This window comes from Xenopus laevis, chromosome 1S, assembly GCF_017654675.1.
Source record: "Xenopus laevis strain J_2021 chromosome 1S, Xenopus_laevis_v10.1, whole genome shotgun sequence".
NCBI lineage: Eukaryota > Metazoa > Chordata > Amphibia > Anura > Pipidae > Xenopus > Xenopus laevis.
In genome coordinates, this window is record NC_054372.1 from 82,327,591 (window position 1) to 82,349,013 (window position 21,423).

The 21,423-nt window shown below is 36.8% G+C and overlaps 1 protein-coding gene across 3 annotated transcripts in view; it reads right to left on the reverse strand.

Moving 5' to 3' along the window:
- Positions 1 to 21,423, reverse strand: part of fbn3.S (fibrillin 3 S homeolog) — a 141,534-nt gene that overhangs the window by 110,320 nt on the left and 9,791 nt on the right. For all 3 annotated transcript variants that reach the window (XM_041579836.1, XM_041579837.1, XM_041579835.1), the window contains exons 3-4: positions 5,520 to 5,602; positions 2,152 to 2,250 (exon numbers count right to left, since the gene is read on the reverse strand). In XM_041579836.1, the coding sequence (XP_041435770.1) occupies positions 2,152 to 2,250; positions 5,520 to 5,602 (182 nt within the window). The remainder of the gene's footprint in view (positions 1 to 2,151; positions 2,251 to 5,519; positions 5,603 to 21,423) is intronic.

Below are 21,423 nucleotides of genomic sequence, written 5' to 3' on the forward strand. Positions count from 1 at the left end.
TTCCACGCTTAGCTCCGGCGAATAAATTTGCAAATCTCCCACGAAAATTTCGTCAACATTTTTTGGACTGGCATCAATGCGTCAAAATCGGCACTCATCAACACTATTCGGACGCCCATTGACTTTAACGCCAGCGTCAGCTTGAAAGCGGGCGTCAGTTTCCAATTTTTCATGACAATGTCCGATTTTCACAATTTTTTTGTGAAAATGTCAGATTTTCACTATTTTGTCGTGAAAATGTTTGAATTTCATGTTTTTTTTCGTGAAACTTTCCAATTTCACGATGTTTTAGCGAATTTGTCGCTGTTTCACTAAACGAGAGAAATCTGCCCATCACCATGACTTATTACTTGTTATTTATCAAAGTCCGAATTAATCTCAATATTTTCTGCTACAAACTCCGATCAAATCCGCTCTGGTTTTTTATGCTTATTTATTATTACATTTTCCCAAAAATTTGCTTTGCTGGAAAAAATCTGATTTTCACAAATTTTTCTGACTTTTTCATCCGATTATCACGATTTTTTTTATAATTTTCACCCGAAAACTTCAGAGTATTTGCCTGAAACCCAGCGCACATAAAAAATCATTGGGACTTCTCCCATTGACTTGGCAACCTCAACAGGTCTGAGATGCTGGATTTTCAAATAAAGACTTTTCCATCCTCGGGGTTTAATAAATTCCGAAAAATTTGTGATTTTTTAAAAGTCAGATGAATTTTTCGTGATTTTTGCATTCAGAGTTTAGTAAATAACCCCAATTGTGTTATAGTCAAGCCATGGGGATGTAATTGGCAAGAGTAGAAACAGGTAGGATCAGGTGGTTCTCAGAGTTTATAATCAAAGGCAGAATAGTAGTATGATTAGAACTGAGAACGGGCAATACATTAAGTGGCCTGTGAAGTAAGTTAACAGGTTGACTAGGTCTTCATTATAAAGGTTTAAAGTTGCATTATATTTTTGTATAATGCTGATAGACTTACTAATAAAGCTGCACCTCCCTTCACCCAACTGTAGTTGTGTCTGGTGTTGTTCATTCATACTTGGTAAGTAATGTCAACCTTGTTAGTTCCATGTGTTTTAATCAAAAGCATGAATTATCATAAACCCTTACATGAACTGAAAACCATACACAAAAGAGAATCGATTTTCTACAATATAACAACACATGGCAGCCAAGTCCAGGCAAAATGCAATACCACAGGGACAAACATTTACTACTGCTGATAACTCTGGATGGCTCTGGAAAATAAGCCTTATCTTTGGGCCGAAATGTTTTTCTTCCTTACCATTATGTGTCTTTCATAATTTGGACCCATCATTTACATGTGAGATCATTTTGCTTATAAAACATATTGCACAACTAAATAGCTCAAAATAGATCAAAGAAACAATTTTGATGTGCAGATATATTAACCCTGAATTTTCCAATTTAAGTAGGACAAATGTGATTAGTGATGGATGAATCTATTCGAGTTTTGTGAAACGGCAGAAAAATTCTCGAAACGCATTGAAGTCAATGAGCGTCAAAATTAATTTGACGCGCAACAATTTTTATACGCACGACTATTTTGTATGCATTAAAGGCAATGGGCGTCTGAATAATTTTGTCGCTCGTCAATTTTTTCCGCGGCAGATTTTTCTCCGGCGAATTTTCACCACAGTTTTGTGAAAACAGTGAAAACGTGAAAATGTGGCGAATTTCCATGTTTCGCCGCCAGTGCATAAAAATTGTCGCAAGTCTAAATTATTTGGAGGCCCATTTACTTTAATGCATTTGGACAAAATAGTGGCTCCTGCGTTTTGACACACTTTGATTGCAATGCGTTTCGTGAATTTTTCACCATTTCGCAAGTTTGGTTAGGTGAAGAGTGAGAGAGTAAAGTCCCCAGTCTGAGACAGTTAGCATGATTTGCCTGATAATTTCATTTGCTAAGTGAAAGTCTACATACAGTATATTAATCTGTGCATTACCTAGTGCATAATATTTGTAGACAAGTTATGAATGTAATAGTATTTTTGGGAATGTCTGGTATGCTTACATCATAGCTACATGTGTGGCAATTAGTATCAGTAATAACATGAAAGTTTAGACACAAGCACCTACTGAGTCAGTTTGTGTCATGCCACATTCAAAAGATTTGTTTCTCACCTATGCCAGCCCCACAAGTTGTAGATAACTGTCCATTAGAGCATGTACACATGTTAGGTCGTGAACAAAAGCCATCTCCACATGAGTTTCGACAGATTGCTGAAAGAGAAAAACAGGTGCTAGTCACATCAAACAGAAAATTCTCAAATGTGTTAACTAGTTTTATATATACATATATATATATATATATATATATATATACTTTGATATATGCATTTCATAGTATATTTTTTCAGTTTAGAGAATGGAGAGGGGATTCTGCATAGTTTGCCCTGATATTGGGTTATAATAGTTTGTTTAATAAAATTTATTATTACAGGTATGGGATCCCTTATCCAGAAATCAATTATCCAGAAAGTTCCTAATTATAGAAAGACCATCTGTTATAGAGCCGATTTTAAGCAATTTCCTTTTTCTCTGTAATAATCGAAAAGTTACTTGAACTTGATCCAAAGAAGTTGCATTAATCCATATTGGTGGAAAATCATATTTTTAGCAGAATTAGGGTAGGACTTCACGGACAATTTTGGAGCGATCCAAGCGATAGGATGTGATGGAAAAATATAAAGTGAATGCATTGTCAGATGAAGTCACAGAGTTGATCCGATTCAGCACAACTGTCGGATGTAGAAGCAGCGCGCAGCGTCTGCATCCAACAGTCGTGTCGCGTCGGATCAAAGTTGCGACTTCATCCAGCGCAGCATATTGGATGACCCCTAAAACCCGAATTACTTTAAAAAGTAATTTGAATCATATATTGATAAATCATCCCCTGAATATGTAAATTTAATTATTGTACTCAACTGTAGTAGTTTTGCCATAATAACTATACATGAAAAGGGAATGTTTTAGGTCGTCCAACAATTTGGTAGCTTTTAAACTCGTGATAATTAACATTTGTTTATCTCAGTATACACATATTTAGAAGCATATTTATCAAATAGTGAACTTTCCCCCATTAATAAATAGCCTCTATAAATCCCATAGCAATTAATAGAAGGGTGGTGATTTTTTTCTATAGTAAGCTCCAATTTCATATTTTATGTACATTGTTTTTGTGTGAAAATCGGCCTTTAAAAGAAAACTAAACCCTTAAAATGAATATGGCTAAAATGTCATATTTTATATACTGCACTTATTGCACCAGCCTTAAGTTTCAGCTTCTCAATAGTAACAATGAGCCAAAACTTCAAACTTGTCATAGGGGGTCACCATCTTGGAAAGTGTCTGTTACATTCACATGCTCAGTGGGTTCTGAGCAGCTGTTGAGAAGCTAAGCTTAGAGGTATTCGCAAATTATCAAGCAGAAAATGAGGTTGGCTTGTAATATAAACTGATGCTACAGGGCTGCTTATTAAATTCTAATTCTAGCTACATTTGTTTCTGAGGTTTCAGAGCATTTGTAATGGATCAGCAGAAAAGAAGATGGGGAGCTACTGGGACATCTTTGGAGGCACAGATCCTCTCTACTAAAGGGCTGTGGTTGCCTTGGGCTGGTACAGAAACCCAAAATATAATGTACAACATTTGTAGCCTACTTCTTTAGTTAGGCTTTAATTCTCCTTTAAGTGTGGTGAAAAACACAGCCATTGCCAGGATATAAATCATAATTACTTTGGCATCTCCCTACCGAAGGTGCATTGGAGCATGATAATGACTTACACTAATATTAACACCAAAATATTGAGAGACAGTTTACTCAACTGTTATTACTAGTTTTTGATATTTTGGCACAAACATATCTTTCCTTTAATAGTATTTATGCTATAGAAACTATTTCATAATGTTTACTGCATTCTAGCACAATTTATTGCCTCACCATGCCAAAATCAATGCCAATTTCTATGGCCACCTGAAAAATTATGTTAAATTAGCACATATTGGTCAAAAGATTGATGTTTGATGTCAGTTTTAAACCGTTCATTAGTGTGTAATTGTGATACAACAGACTATCCATTAGTATTGCCACCTGCAAAAGTTATATTTTGGCACATAAATTCTCAAGATTTATAGCAGAATATGGAGTTGACTTAAATTGGTGCAAAAAAACAAAGAATCATAAACAGACCACTTTGTGTTAAAAAAAGATTTTAAAAAGTTCCTCAAAAATAAAAAAAATCTGCTAACCAGTTCTACCCATGTATCATGTATGTTGTCTTTACAAGTGTGTTTGTGTTCATAAAAAATTGTGAACTAGTTAATCACAACTGTATAAAAATATCATTGTAGTTCTACATTTTCTATTCATTTTCAAGCTACCAAAAAAAAAAGAAATCAAAACTGCCATATAAATCACAGAAAAAAACATTGACATCTGAATATACACTTCCCATTGACCTCTAGAGCCTCTTAGCATGTTTTAGGTGATGTTATTTTGATTTTTCATTTTCACTTTTTTAATGATAAATCTTCACTTATCATGGTAAAAATTGTGATCACAAGTGCTCTGATTTTTGCAACAAAACATAATTAAAAAAAACAAACCTACAGCAAACGGTAAACACAGCTTATGTGACAAATAAAAAAAATATATATGATAAAATAGCTGAACTTTCATAAGAATTTTTTGAAATGGAGTGAATTGACATAAGGCTGCAGCCTAATTGCTACAGTTCAAGTGACTGCATCTGAAAGTGGAAACATATGTGGATTGCCTCTTGTGAAAGCAGGACTGCTCCCCCACTATATAATCAAATACAGGAAATCATCCCCTGGCCCCTTGAAAAAAACATTTTCCATGTAAGGCCTGCCTAAATAAATAGGTACATACGCACAACTGTTACACCTCCAAGGCCATTCTACTCTGTTGCTAACCTTTTTGTCACAAGTGTCAAATGGTAAGGCAGAGTTTTTGTTCTTGGTATCTAAATAAAATGACTGCAAGGAAACCTGACTCTTTTCTTCTTCTTAGAATCTAAACTTTTAGACCACCCTTTTTCAAACTCTATGACAGTACAAGCCTGGGATGAGGAACAGACACCTGAGGCAGATAATTTAGATAAAACATATTTGGCCTATTCTATCACTGTACCTTTTAAATATTTGCTTTTTTAAACCTTTTTTTGTCACAGAACAAATGGACTTTATTAGGTATGACAAAATTTGTGTGCAGTTTGAAGTGACCAATGACGTTTGAAGAGACATATTTTTGTACAAAAGAAATTCCCTTGATTTTTGGCAATTTGTATGTGTGTAGACAAGACCAGTGAAGCTCAGGAAATTGTAAAGACTATATATAGTAAAGATAGGAGAGACCTCATCAACTTCATTTATTTATTTTTTTTAAATAGTCCCCAATTAGATGTATGATAATTTATTTCATGCACTTAGTCAACTGAGAATGCATTCCAGAAAAAAAATCTACTTACGAACAATGCATTGATTTCCTCCTGGTAATGTTTTCCAGCCAGGGCAACAGTATGAGTGAAATCTGGATCCACAAACATTAGGCCTGAGAAAAAAATAAGATACATTTAAATTATACTATCTATAAATGATGTGAATAGACTTACATATTTTTTTATTCATATAGCTATTTCCTAAAATTTCCATACAGAATATCACAGAACCAGTTAGTTTCATAACTAAAGCCTGGCAATGATTTATCGTTAACAAGATGTGCTTGTGATCTTCAGATGTCTATGTGCCTGAAAATGAGACATCTTGGTAAATTCATTCAGGCAATGATCACATCAGTATGTGTAAACAATCATCAGCCAAATTGATTTAATAGCTATCCTGCTGAATTTACTGGTTTGAATGTATGATTCTGGGTTGATCAGGCAGATTTGCTCATGACAATTTGGCTTTATTTCTAATGAGTAAGCAGACACAAATTTCCATTGTGCTAAATTTACAATGGTCTTAAACACACCAACCTATTTTCAGCTAGGCAGTCCCACAAATTCATTCAAAATCATTCTTACATCATTCATTCATTCCTCAAGAATCCTAATCCTGTATTTCCCTATGCAATATGGTGTTTATATAAATAAGCAGACAAGGGGTAACATAGGAGACAAACTTTGCAACACATCAAAAGGGCATATGGTGAAACTAATGACACAGTCTGTCTTCATACATTTCTGACCACTTGGAACACTTCACTGATAATGATTAATGTACAGTCATAAACACATGGATGTATTTACCATAGAGGTAAAAGAGGCACAGTAACAGGGTAAGAGCTTCAAGAGGCAGCAATGAAAATGAATTCTCTGAAGGGCACTTGTAGGAGACTTTTATTGAGAAATTAGTAAGAAAGCAGCCCCAATTTGGAACTCATGGAGATACATACTGTACACTCCATTTTATTGTGTAAAACATAAACAATATTAAAATAAATTCATAGATAATCTAATTAATCAGCCTTCTAGCTCTGTTTAAACTAACACTTCCAGAATTGCACAAACCCTTAACAGCAATCAGTAGGCAGATTTAATATTAATTGTTTCTCAACCAGTGACTAGAGAATTTTTCTGTCAAATCAGCTACAAAAGCATTAAACACCCTCTCTGTAAGCATTCTCAAAGCAACACACCAAAACAATAAAACATTCAGTCCCTGTCAGTTTTTAGAATACTTGCACCTCCACGTGACAATGGACCACCATGAAAGTTTAATTGGCAAGTGTTTTAAGACCATCAAAGTATTTTTCAAAATGATCTGAGGAAGGGAAAGGTAATCACTGATAACAATCTTGGTTCTTTTGCAAAGATTCAAATACATTTTCCGCTGTCCCGAGCATAAGCTGTTATTGGACACTATTTACCTGTTTGCTGTTGTCTTTTTGGAAAATCTCTTGGTTAAACAAACAGTAAAGTGCAACATTGTAACAGTAATATACAGATTAAAGTATTCTTTCCAAAAAACATTTTACATTACACACCCTAGTTTTTCATAGTAATGATCTCTCCATTTCTCCAGGAAAGTTTGGGCATGTGCTTGGCATCAAAGGGGAATTTCATTTGTGGATCAAGGTTCTACCATAACTATATTACTGTTCGAAAATGATATCCATATGCAAACTCAGAAGCAGTAATTTGGGTATTGCTTTTTGTTATGGATAAATGTAGCCCCCATAGATTGCTTTTAACTCGAAAAAAGGGCAGACTTGTTCAAAATGTATGTTTTGCCTTCCTCTGGATTACTTAGAATTTAGGTAGGTGTTATTTAAGAAAAACTTGAACTCCAGCTTTAACTAAAATGTAAGTATATAACAAGTATATTGCATAAGCATGGGTTTTAAATAATATTATATATGGATGCTGGAAGCACTTTAGTCAAAAGTAGACTCTTCTTGAAATCAAGTGTTTAAAATCTTGAATGCTTGCAAATGGTCCAGTAAAAGGGATAGTATGTATTAAACAACATCAGCTAAAATAAATGCACAATGCAAAGAATTTATCTTGAAACTATTAATTTTGCACATAGTTATATTTTGGGAAAGCATTGTAAGACGTCATCATTTGCACCAGTTTGCAGTTTATGTAATACAATTTCTACATTATTATAATATAATTACATTATGAAATGTACTTCTACTATTCTTATTTTTGTAAATTTTCAATCAATGGCATTTATTACCTACTTAAAGGGATCCTGTCATTGGAAAACATGTTTTTTTCAAAACGCATCAGTTAATAGTGCTACTCCAGCAGAATTCTGCACTGAAATCCATTTCTCAAAAGAGCAAAAAGATTTTTTTTTTTATATTCAATTTTGAAATCTGACATTGGGCTAGACATTTTGTCAATTTCCCAGCTGCTCCTGGTCATGTGACTGGTGCCTGCACTATAGGACAGAAATGCTTTCTGGCAGGCTGCTGTTTTTCCTTCTCAATGTAACTGAATGTGTCTCAGTGAGACATGGGGTTTTACTATATTGAGTGTTGTTCTACCAGGCAGCTGTTATCTTGTGTTAGGGAGCTGCTATTTGGTTACCTTCCCATTGTTCTTTTGTTTGGCTGCTGGGGGGGGAAGGGAGGGGGTGATATGACTCCAATTTGCAGTAAAGCAGTAAAGAGTGATTGAAGTTTATCAGAGCACAAGTCACATGACTTGGGGCAGCTGGGAAATTGACAATATGTCTAGCCCCATGCCAGATTTCAAAATTGAATATAAAAAAATCTGTTAGCTCTTTTGAGAAATGGATTTCAGTGCAGAATTCTGCTGGAGCAGCACTATTAACTGATTCATTTTGAAAAAAAAATTTTTTCCCATGACAGTATCCCTTTAATCAATTTTTTACTCAAAGACATTTTTGTATCCTAAGCAAAGATACTTTTGGTGGTTCTTATCCCCTGAATTATCCCCTGTACCTAAGCATTTAAATGGAGGAACTACAATTAAGTGTCCAAAATTATTTTCATGGTAGGAAGTTGCACTTGACATGGGTCAATTATGGATAAACATTAGCTTGAATATTGCAAAAATAGTCACTGCAGGGATAAATTGGTGAAACTTGTTACTATGAAGTATGATTATCCTTCCAAATGCAATTTTAACCAGCTCCTGATCCAAGCAGGCAATGTGATAAAGATCAATGTTGACTGACACAATTGTCTGGTTTCCCACTACACGAAATAACATGCATTAAAAACAATTGGTATATACTGTAAATACAACAGCACAGATAAGCATTGTCAGACTGGGATGCCATGGGCCCACCAGAAAACCTTAGGCTGAGGGCCCAGTTGCCAAACTATTATACCTCCTCTCCTCAATAAACCTCTTTATTCTCCTAGTCTCTTTTCTCTACATACTATAGTCTATTTTTCCATTATTAAGACTCTTTGTTCTCATAAAGAAATAGGCAATCACCATAAAATAGGACAAATGGTCAGAAGCAAAAGGCCCACTTACACCTGGGCCCACCGGGAGTTTTCCTGGTCTCCCAGTGGGCCAGTCCAACACTGCAGATAAGCATTATGCCACAAACATGTTTACAACAAGAACAAAGTCACTGACACATTTGTAATATGCATATTTAATTAACACACTCAGCAAGTATAAAAAAATATCCATCTGGCATGTCATTGTTATCGTTGAGCCTTACAGTGTAGCAGTGTTGCCAATCTTTTTTAAATAGGGGGCTATTTATGTCATAAACTAGATTTTAGTGTGTTAAATTTTATTAGCACAATGACATCAGTGGAAAGAAATCCAGCAAGCACACTAAAACATAGATAAAAAATGCCCTGAAGGAAGGCATGTAATAGACAGGCCCCCAGTTGGACTGCCTTGTCGTATGGGAATTATTACTATGCTCTAACTCAGGATACCAGAATGAGGGAATTTTTTTTATCATACTTACCGTAATTTCTCTTTACTGGACTCCAAATAAACAGCATACACCATGGGTTTTCATCCCGCCCCCAAGTTGATTAGGACAGGCCCCTCTACCCCTCCTACTTTTAATTCTATAGTAGACCCTCCCTCAGTTCAGGCCTCTGTCTAGTTTCCAAGCCAACAAGGTATCAGGCATGGTGTATGCTGTTTCTTCAGGGGGCCAGGAAAGAGAAATTACGGTAAGTATGATAAAAAATTTCCCTCATTCCTGGACTCCTTGAAATACAGGAATTACCAAAACTATCTGGGTGGGAATAAAAACAACACAATCAATGCTTAATATTTTTACTGAGAAACAGAATTTAGGACTGATAAAGCAAAGACAGACTCTTGATTGCTGTGTATATCCAGCTTATAAAACCGAATAAATGTATCTGGACAGGCCGACAAAGCGGCTTGACAGATTTCTTAAATGGGAACCTCCCGTTTAGCAGCCCAAGATAACGCTCTTGTAGAATGTGCTCTTAGATTTTGAGGTTTTTGCATATCCCTGTTCCCTATATGCTGTTTCAATGCAGGCCGTTATCCATTTGCTGAGCGTCTTCTTATAGGCCAACTGTCCTTTACGAGGCCCCTGTAAAATAATAAACAAGCAATCTGTTTTCCTCACAGCCGCTGATCTTTGGATAAATATTTCCAAAATTCTAACTGGATCAATCTCCAAAAGCTGAGGCTGCTGGATAACTTCCTTTGAAAATCTTGGCATAATAATGAGACAAATGAAAATTCTAAATTTATTTTGGTATAAACTCTGAATCAGCTCTTAAAATGACTTTATCCTTCACACAGCAACACAGTTCTGCTTTAATCGATAAAGCTTGAAGTCCATTGATACGTCGAGCAGACACAATAGCAATTAAGAAGGCAACCTTCCAGCAAAGGAGATTTGATGCTATTTGATCCACAGGTGAAAAAGGAGGACTTGTTAACATCTTAAGAACCATAGGCAGATCCCATGGGGGACAAAAAGATCTAATTTTTGGCTTTAGCTTTGTAATAGCCATGCAAAATCTCTGAATGAGCTCTGAATCATTAGCAAATATAATTCCCAACACAGCAGAAATGGCTAATATTTGTACTTTTAGGGCACTTTGGCTAAGGCCCCTAACAAGCCATGATTGTAAGAACAAACCTAAAACCTCCACCATCTTAGGATGTGATGGATTAGCACCAATTATTTGGCACCATTGTACAAATTTATCCCAGATTCTGTAATATATACTTCTGGTGGATATTTTCCTGGCAGCCAACAAAGTAGATACAACTTTATCTGAACACCAGAACTACTCAGTCTTGACCATTCAATCTCCAAGCCAGTAAGTTGATTACCTGAGCATTCAGATGGACCAATGGCCCTTGCTGGAGAAGATTGGAAAACTAATTCAACTGAATTGGAGGACTCATTGACAATCCCGACAAGATCGGAAAACAAACTCTGCGGGGCCAACATGGAGCAATCATTATGATCATCACCTTCTACACTGCATTCCTCTTTAGAAGCAGAAGGATTAATTGAATTGGAGGGAAGGCATAGCCCAAGTTATAAATAGCCCATACATCTCTGAACCTTCCTATTGGAAGAGGTTGCAAATAAATCTATTTCTGGGCAACCCCAAATCCTGATGATGAATTTGAAAGCCCTGGGCTGTAGCTCCCATTCCCCCGGCTGGGCTTGGCTCAGAAAATCTTCGCAAATGTTTTGACTGCCTGGTAAATATAGGGCTGACACCGTTCCAGATTTGCAGAGGGACCCGTCAGGGTTGCCCCCTATCCCCTACCCTGTTTAATTTGGCCATTGAGCCTTTGGCCATTGCCATCCGTTCCAACCCTAATATCTCAGGTATTGAAGTAGGTGGTATGCACCATAAAATCAGCCTCTTTGCGGATGATCTCACTCTTACCATTACTCGGCCTATGACCTCCCTTCCAAATTTATATGGTCTATTAGACACATTTGGTTCTATTTCAGGACTCCGTATTAATCACCACAAAACAGAGGCATTAAATATTAATCTTCCTCATGAAGTAGAAAAATTGCTCCAACTCAACTTTGAGTTTATTTGGCATCCAAACTATATTTCCCTTTTAGGCATTAAACTAACAAGCTCTTATGATCTATTATATAAATTCAACTATCCACCTATGTTTAAAGTTTTGGCAACTCTCCTAGAAAAGTGGAGCTCTCACCATATATCATGGGTAGGCCGTATTAACTCTGTCAAAATGACACTTCTACCAAAGCTTTTATATTTATTTAGGACCTTACCGGTCCCTATCCCCATAGGACATTTAGCTAAATTTGAATCAAGAATTTTAAGATTTGTATGGGCGGGGAAATCTCGCAGAATCAATAAAGCCACTTTGTATCGCCCTGTAAGTCTGGGGGTGGCCTGGGTCTCCCAAACCTCTCTCTTTATTATAGAGCGGCTCAGTTGGCCCAGGTCCTCACGCTACATTCCACTGAGGACTGCCCACACTGGGTCACATTGGAAGCTGCATTTACCCAACCATTTTCCCCCCTTGCACTGGTGTGGAGCTCTCCGGGGAAGAGACCTAGACAGGCTAGTAGTTGTCTCCAGCAAACTTTGAAAATCTGGGATATTTCCAACAAGAAATTACATTTGGGCTCCCCCTTTTGCCCTGCAGCACCTATATTTGGTAACCCTCAATTTACCCCAGGCCTCCAGGCCTCACGATTCCGGTGGTGGTTGGACCAAGGAATTTGGGCTATGGATCAACTATGCTCTTCCTTAGGCCCGCTTTCCCTTCAGCAGGTTATTGATAAGCTTTCTGTTCCAACTAGTGAAAGTTTTCGGTTGCAACAAATCCTTCATTTATACGGTTTCAATGGAGCCATGGGGAAAACAAGAATGTTCCCATGACCTTTTTTGAAAGGTGGTGTATTCACTCCCCCAGATTGCGCAAATCGGTGTCATGTCTCTATAGTAGGTTTTTTGAATCCCACCAGCCTCTGGAGCTACCCTATATACAGGCTTGGCATAGAGACCTATCTTAAGAATTATCTCCAGAGCAATGGGAGCGAGTCTGGTCCACAACTAAGAGGTCTTCTAATAACATCTCCTTACAGGAAGCCAATTATAAGGTACTTTTTAGGTGGTACCTAGTCCCAGCGCGTATAGCGAAATTTTCCCCCACTGCAGATCCCGGGTGCTTCAGAGGCTGTGGGGAAATGGGCACGATGTTTCATATACGGTGGACCTGTTCGGGTGCCCGGAGATTTTGGATTAGGGTTTTTAACATGATTTATTCTGTCTTTGAGGTTTCCTTGCCCAGAGACCCAGTAATAGCCCTACTTAACGTTAAACCCCAAGAGCTCACCAATACTCAGTTTCGCCTGTTCTCGTTCATAATGTTAGCTGCTAAGAGGACCTTAGCGGGAGCCTGGAAACAAAAGCAAATTCCTATAAACCCAGTTAAGTCCAGAGTTGATTGGATTATGTCCCAGGAAAAAATGACTAGCGTTCTATTAGATACCCATCAGAAGTTTCTGTTAACCTGGAACCCGTGGATTTGAGTACAGATTTGGGACTGATGCTCCCGATATCCTTTTTTCTCTGTAGCCTTCTTAGAGTATATTTGGTCTCAGTGCAGGAGAGGTATATTATTTGTTTTATTATTTTTTGTTTTTGATTTATTTTTTGTTTCCTCTTTATAAAAAGATGCTTTTGTACCCTATATGTTCATTTACGGAAGTACGAACTTTGGTTCACACAACAAATGTACGTTTACAGATGATGTATGTCTCATTGCTTATTGTATGTACATGTTGGCATGCTGCTTTGTGTTTTCTGATAGCAGTAATTAACTGTACACTAATGTTGTGATAAACAATAAAAATTTATTGAAGTAAAAATATAGGGCTGACAGATGAACTCCTGGTACCTCCCTGCTTCTTCACATACTGAACCTGCAAAGAAGAGGTCGACCTTTCAGAACTGGAGTGAAGGCTTGAATAGCTTCCCACAAGGCTCTTATTTCCAATATATTTGATGACAGATTTATCTGTCTGCATTTCCACACTCCTTGAGCAAATTTTTCTGGCACTGTGTCCCCCATCCTGAAGCCGAGGCATCCGAAGTCAAAACTTCTTATTGAATCCTCCCCATCTGACAGCTCTTGGCTAAATTCTCTGGAATTATCCACCACTGTAGCTGTTATCTGACTTCTAGAAGCAGATGGAAACCCTGATGAAGATTTATCTTGTCCCATTTCGAGAGGAACCAACTCTGTAGTGGCCTAGAATGCCACTGAGCATTTTATCCTCTGTGTTGGCTCCAAGTTGCTCTTCTCCCAATTGATGATCCAACCATGAACTTGAAGACTCTGAATCACTCCCTCTATATCTGATACTATTGACTCTCTGGATGAGCTCTTTATCAACAGGTCGTTGGAATATTTGGATCCCGGACAACCTCAGTTGTGCTACTAAAACAGAATTTTCGTAAACGTTCTTGGAGAGACCAAAAGGTAGGGAGGTGAACTGGAAATGTTGGAATCCAATCGCAAACCTTTGATCTTCTAGTCGTATTGGAACATGATAGTATGCATCTCTGAAATCTATCTTGACTAGCCAGTCGTCTCTGAGAATACTTGCGCTTAAAAGCTTGAGGGATTCCATCTTGAAAGAACAAATGTTTAGATAACGATTCACCAACCTGAGATACAGAATCAGCCAATACTCGCCTGACAGTTTTTTTACTTGGAACAGAGGAGAATATCTTCCTAATTGTTCCTCCTCTTCCGGTACTTCGATGATTACTTTTTTGCAAAAGCAACTTTTCTAACAAATCCCATAGCACTTGTCTTGTCCTTAATTCTAATGGAATTCTGGATAGGAGAAATATTTGAGGAGGTACCTTCCTGAATTCCAATTTGTATCCTCCCTGTAGTATATCTAGTACCCATGAGTCTGTGCACCATGCTGCCCGGATTTTGAAGAAGGCTCCTAACCTTCCCCCGACCTCCAAATTCTGGGCAGGCCTAATTTCAGAATCCTCTGTATGGACAAAAGGAAGACGATCCTGAGGAAGAAGTTCTGCTTCTCTGACCTCTCAGCAAGGCACTCTGACCTCCTCTCCATGATTGTGATCTTCCAAATGAGCTACCCGGTCTATATGCCCTGAAATCTCTAAAATTTTGTCTGTAAGATTATTGGAAGTACCCGGTGCGCCTTCTGTTTCTATCTTGCCCTAGACACCATCACTTCCTTTGATATCAACTCCAATGCTTCCTTAACAGCTCTAATAAGAGGCTCCACAAACTTTAAACGCTAAAAACTAAAAACTTTTTTCCCTCCATTCTTTGATTTTTACAAGCATGGCAAGCTTTCCTTTTCCTAGCTGTAGACTTAGATCTCTCCATTGGAACAGGATTGCTGCAAAAATAGCCAAGACAACCGAGCAGTAACCACAAGCCTCTCTCTTTTTTTAATCCTTCATACTTACTGTACCTACCATGACTCACCTATTACCTCTTTCTGGTGGACCACTAGGGGAATTTTCCGACATATTCAAGTGTCTTATTCCTTTACATTGGAAAACACAACACGTGCCAACAATAAAGGATTGGCTCACAAAAATAGAGGAGCTTTAAGTTTTCAATGAACTTTCCACACACACGGAAGAACAAAATCTAACTTTTGCTGCAACTTGGTGGAGGTGGCTGTAATTCAAAGAAACAAAATGGTACAAAGCTTTGTTCCACTTCTTCTTTCTTCTTACTATTTTATGTTATTCATGTACACCTGACTACCTTCTTAATTGTCCCGTCCCCTTTATCCCAACCAAGTCTCCCCATCTCCTATCCCAATGATAATTGTACAACTCTTGTGACCAACTATGAGATGTACTTGTTATAATGTTATACTTTTCAGGTCCTGCGAGACCGACATGTTTGACGTTCATGCCTATAATTTTCAATAAAAACTCAGATCAAAACAAAAAATTATTCTGATTATCGTACGTAACCCAGTGGAGATCGGGATATCTTCCAGTTGTAAAAGGGACATCTGCCATTGACTTATACATCATGTTGGCAGGTTTGAGATTTTCTGATTATTTTCTGATTCAAACTTTTAGCAGTCTCATGTATACTAAATCTCGAAAAATTCAAGTTATGTTTTTCTACAAAAAAATTTTGTTTTCCTCTTCAAAACTCAGAGTACAAAAATTTGGGCTTTAGCAAATAACCCCCGAAGAGTCATTGACCTTACACTACCCAAAATGTTTAGTTTTTTTTATCATGCTTTATATCTGGCCCCCACATCTCTTAAAGGGTTTTCCAGTGAATACAGGGACAGGCAGACAAATACAAACTGCAAAATAAAGATTTAGAAGGCATCCACATCATATTCTTTAAAATCTAGGGGGCACATTTACTTAGGGTCGAATATCGAGGGTTAATTAACCCTCGATATTCGACTGTCGAAGTTAAATCCTTCGACTTCGAATATCGAAGTCGAACGATTTAGCTCTATTCGTTCGATCGAATAGCGCTAATCCATCAATCGAACGATTTTCCTTCGATTACAAATTGGCTAGAAAGCCTATGGGGACCTTCCCCATAGGCTAACATTGAGGTTTGGTAGATTTTAGATGGCGAAGTAGGGGGTCGAAGTTTTTTTTAAAGAGACAGTACTTCGACTATCGAATGGTCGAATAGTCAAAAGATTTTTAGTTCGAATCGTTCGATTCAAAGTCATAGTCGAAGGTCGAAGTAGCCCATTCGATGGTCGAAGTAGCCATAAAAATATTTTGAAATTTGAAGTATTTTTTATTCTATTCCTTCACTCGAGCTAAGTAAATGTGCCCCTACTTATCATTGAAGTTCCTACTTGTGTTAAGGAATTTATTGCTAGCCTAAGTTGTGTCACTATGATCTTTGCTTTATAACCGTCTCCTGTTAATCTTTTTATCTATATAACTATACTCATATATAATACACATTTTAAAAATAATATGTTCCCAATAATCTGAAATTATAGCAAAAATTATTTGAGTCTACAACCAAATGTAAAAAATCAAGCAAGGCAATACTTAAGCCTCATCTTTACAAGTTTTGTTGTCATATCAAATAATAAAAGAGACTTACGTAATTTATGCCTTCTTAATAAACTGAAAATTACAAGGCAGTACTGAACAGCTGTATCTAGTAGTCTTCTTACATTGCTTCTGGGCATGGATGTTAATATTGCCCAGGCTTGTTCACTTACTTCAAAGCATAATGAAGCTCTGGGGCCTTGAGTAGCAAAGCATAGTACAGAATAATGTACAGGTACTTGGCATGATCAAATATACCTCAAACTTACAGGTATAGAAAAAAATGCAAAAATGCAATTCAAATAAATGCTGACAGTATTACATTCTTGTAGCATTTTAAATTACTATTAGTATTACATATAAGAAACAAAAAAATTGTTGAATAACAACTGTACACATTTCTGGGCAAAAAGGAACATTAATTTTATATTTGTCAAACATGATTGAACCTCTTATTTACATGAGAAAGAAATCTTTAGACTGCAATTAAAAAGCATCTGCATAAAACATTTACTTAGTCTGCACTTTGAAAAGTCAGGACCATTTCTACAAAGTATAAAATATTTAAAAGTAACAGAAATTATTATTTAGGCTTTTTGAGGGGCAGTTTCTGAACGGGGGAGGTCATTTTGTCCATCTTATGGAGGTTTGTCTGTCACTACTCTCACTCCACTACCCCCATTCATTTCTGTTGGGGTCAGAGACAGGCAGACTGGGAGGGGATTTCATAACAGAATTGGCATTTTATACAGGAGATAATATAGTCTCCCAGTTTGAGGCATTTTAGGGAAGGTGAAATAGAATTAAAAAAATACCAGACAAAAGGAGAATTGGGGCACACTAGCTTTGTAAAGTAAATAGAAAAGTGTAATTTATTTTTGCTAGTGTTCTTTAATAATTACCATATTAAATCAGCTTGTGTACTGTAAATCTCACTCTTACTGTTCCCTTTAACAAGAGCTTCATTTCAGTACAATTCAATACAAAATGTTTGCTTGGTAATGTTCAGTATATCTTGCACATGAATCATTCATGGTTGGGATCTCAGATAAGCACAATTTATGAGATTTTATATTAAAATAATTTAATATGCATAAAAAACATAGGTGGAAAGTGATAGAGGAAACACATTAATAAAGGAACATTCAATAATTTGCAAAGGTTGCTCTTTATGTAGTTCCGTGGCGATAGAATGGATGAAATCAGCCAATGACTTGTTGTTAGTAAATACATTAGATACAAGATGTAATGTAATTAAGGCCAGCCTTTTCAGCAACAGTGTAAAGCCAAGACATTTTTAAACTGCAAACATAGGGTAATTTCAACTTGTAACCAATCTTCAACGGACCATATGAGGTAGCAATGAAAATGAATGCTTTATTATAGCTTTTTACAATTACTTTATTACATTTTCCTATTTATTACAAACTCTTTACAATAACTGAGCTGTATCTCTCAGCTTGTTAACTCAGCAGTATGTGTGCCTCTATGTTTTAAAAATCAATGCTCTTTTTACATTATTCTTAAAAGATTAACTTATAAGGGTTTTTAATTAACAAACACACACAAAAAGGGGGTGTAGGGTAATCAGTGTCTTTATTGGGGCAGATAATACAGTACATCTTTGTTGTCATTCTAAAGATACACAGGTTTATACAGGCTAGCTGGATTAATAAAAATAGCATTCCTCAAAATGAAATCTGTTCCATGAAATCTGAATATGCACCAGGGATTAGCCACATCAGACAAGATAAAGATGGCTAGATATAGTGAATTGGAACTCAATATATTTATATTGAGTTCCAATTCACTATATCTAGCCATCTTCACAAAGTCTTCTCCAGCTTTCTAGTATCCTGTGATGTTAACAACCAAATTAATCAAGAGAATATTGATGGTGTACTAAATATACACATACTGTATTCTAAGGTCAGTGCTGATTGTATTAAGTTATAAACACAAGCAGCATATTGTACTACAGCAAGTAAAATCTATTATGAAGATGTTAAAACTCAAAATCTGAAATGCAAATAACTTGCTTCAGTTCAGAATAATGTATTAATTAATAATGTAATGTATATGACCAGTGGCGTAACTACCGGGGGAGCAGGGGCTGTGATTGGGCCAGGGCCCGCACCCCCTCAGGGCCCCCCCGGCAGCTTGCGCGTCATGAATTCCGCCGGTTCCGGGTGCCCCCCTCTATTTACGTTGCTGTATATGATATTACAATCATTATGTATATACACATTTTGCATGATACAAAAAATCTATTTAAGTCGGTTTAACAAATTCTCAAATTCTTTTAGCCTCAACTCTTAATTTTTTACTACTATTAGTTTAATCTGTTTTTAACTTTAGTTTATGTATTCATATTTATGAAATAGCATTGATTTACATCTTTTACTAGCTGTTCTTGGACTGGTTTGTGCATTGGAAATATTTCATAGGCAATTTCAATAATATTGTGACATAAAACAGTTTTCTGTTACCGCTACTGCTGGTATTTTAAGCCTAAAGGGAAGGTTTTGGCCCTCCTAAACAATTATATGTGAGTGGCAGATATATTTACACTTACTTACCTTTCACTAAAGAGTTCCATCTATTTGTCACTAAAAATGTCAGTTTGTTTGCCATTCAGACCAACCGTAACGTTTTGACTATTTTCCCGCCTCAGTGTATTCCTGACTATTCTTTTCTGTTATTTGCCACAACATAGCACAGAATGGCTTAAAAGCAATTAAGCTGTTTTCTGCCAGTGAGATTTCCATTCATAGAATCAAAATCATGTAATGAAGAAGAATCAAAATCAAGATATTAAATATGAGACAGTCTCTACTCCATCAGCAAAAATTTTAAATGTCCTAATTTGTGAATTATAAGAATAGTATGTCACCATGAGCCACTGTGGCCATGGTGAGCCATAAGGCCAAAAGCTTAGTGCTTTTATATACAGTAAGCCATGGAGGTGATTTCTAATATCCTCCTACAATAGGGGGTACATTTTTTATTATAATACACAAGTTTCAGTAAGTCAAGTGACAGAAATGACATCACTATGAACTGATTATAACTCATTACATCATTAAGGACTATTTATAAGGATATCATTAACAAAATATTCATGTTTTTTGAGTATTATATATCAATATGAAAGGTTAAGTTTGCCTTAGCCTTTATATTGTTAAGCCTTGCACATATTCAAAATACTAATAATGTCAACCGATCACAATTACACCTTATTTGAGTTTAGCCTAGTATCCTTTTTATGCCTCAGGAAAAAGAAAGCACCAATTTTGAACACTTTTAATGGAAATTGCATTTAGTCCTACGCAGGCCCGGACTGGCAATGTAACAAATGCCCGAAGGGCCGCTCCAATTACTGCTGAAATGGGCCGCTTCTATTGTTTAATGCAACAGACTACAGCACGCACGGCAATTATTGCCTCTCCTTTGCTTCTCGCTTCACACGCACTCAAACACATAGGGGCAAATTCACTAAGATGCAAAGTTGCACCAGGCGCAACTTCGCCGCGCTTCGCCGCACTTCGCCAGGCGTAGTTTCGCCAGCGCTCCGCAAATTCACTAAAATCCGAAGTTGCGCTCAGGGGTAGCGTAAGGTTGCGAAGTTGCGCTAGCGTTGATTCGCTATGTAAAGCGAAGTTACGCTAGCGAAGGCTAATTTGCATACGGCGCGAAATTCAAATTTCAATGGAGGAATACATATCAGCACTACAAATGCCTAGAAAACCTTCAAATCAGCAAATAAAATTTTTATTTTGCCCTACACATGTGCCCACTGTCTAGGTAAGTTGCCATGAGTCAGGAAATGTAGGGGGGAAGGAGGGGAGCCCCAAAAATTTTTTCGATCTTTTTCAGCCTATCACCCATAATGTAGAAAACACGCCAGCGTTTTTGGGACTTAGAAAAAATGTTGACTTTTTTTCAAACAATCCCTATCTACTCTATTGCGCTTCGCCAGGTCTGAGGTGGCGAAGGAAGTCTAGCGTAAAAGGTAGCGTTCAGTACACTGCGCAAGTTAGTGAATTTGCGTAGTTACATCGCTAGCGAAAATTCGCCTGGCGTAAGGGTGCGAAGTAACACTAGCGAAACTACGCCAGCGTTCGTTAGTGAATCTGCGCAGTAACGAAAAATGCCAAACGCTAGCGAATTAACGCTAGCGTTCGGCGCTTCGGCGCTTAGTGAATTTGCCCCATAGAGCAGCCTTGTGTTCCTCCCACCTCCTATGATTGGCCATCAGTCAGGGAAAGGGGAAGATCACGCCCCTCTCATTGGCCAGCTGACTGGTTGGGGAGTTTCCGCCCTGTTTCTGTGAAACGAGAAGCTGGGGGGAGGAGGTGGAGAGACAGAGAGTAATGAATGGCATGGCAGGCTCCTTCCTGGTCAGTATGAAGCAGCTGGGAAGGTAGGCAGATGATATCCAATTAGTTGCTGAAAGTACCAGCAGAAATCTTCACTGCTGTTTGCTGCTTATTTTGAAGTTTTTCAATTGATTGATTTGTCTATTAATAAATCCGTTGATAATGTAAAAAAACAACATTTTACAGTGTTTTTTCTTTCTTTACACTAGAAATATTGCCTAGTATATATATATATATATATATATATATATATATATATATATATATATATATATATATATATATATTTATATGTATGTATATATGTATATATATATATATATATATATATATATATATATATATATATATATATATATATATTTATATATATATATATATATATCTATGTGTGTATATATATATGTATATATATGTGTATATATATATATATATGTATATATATATATATATATAAACATGTAACCTGCTCTTGCTGTTGAGGGG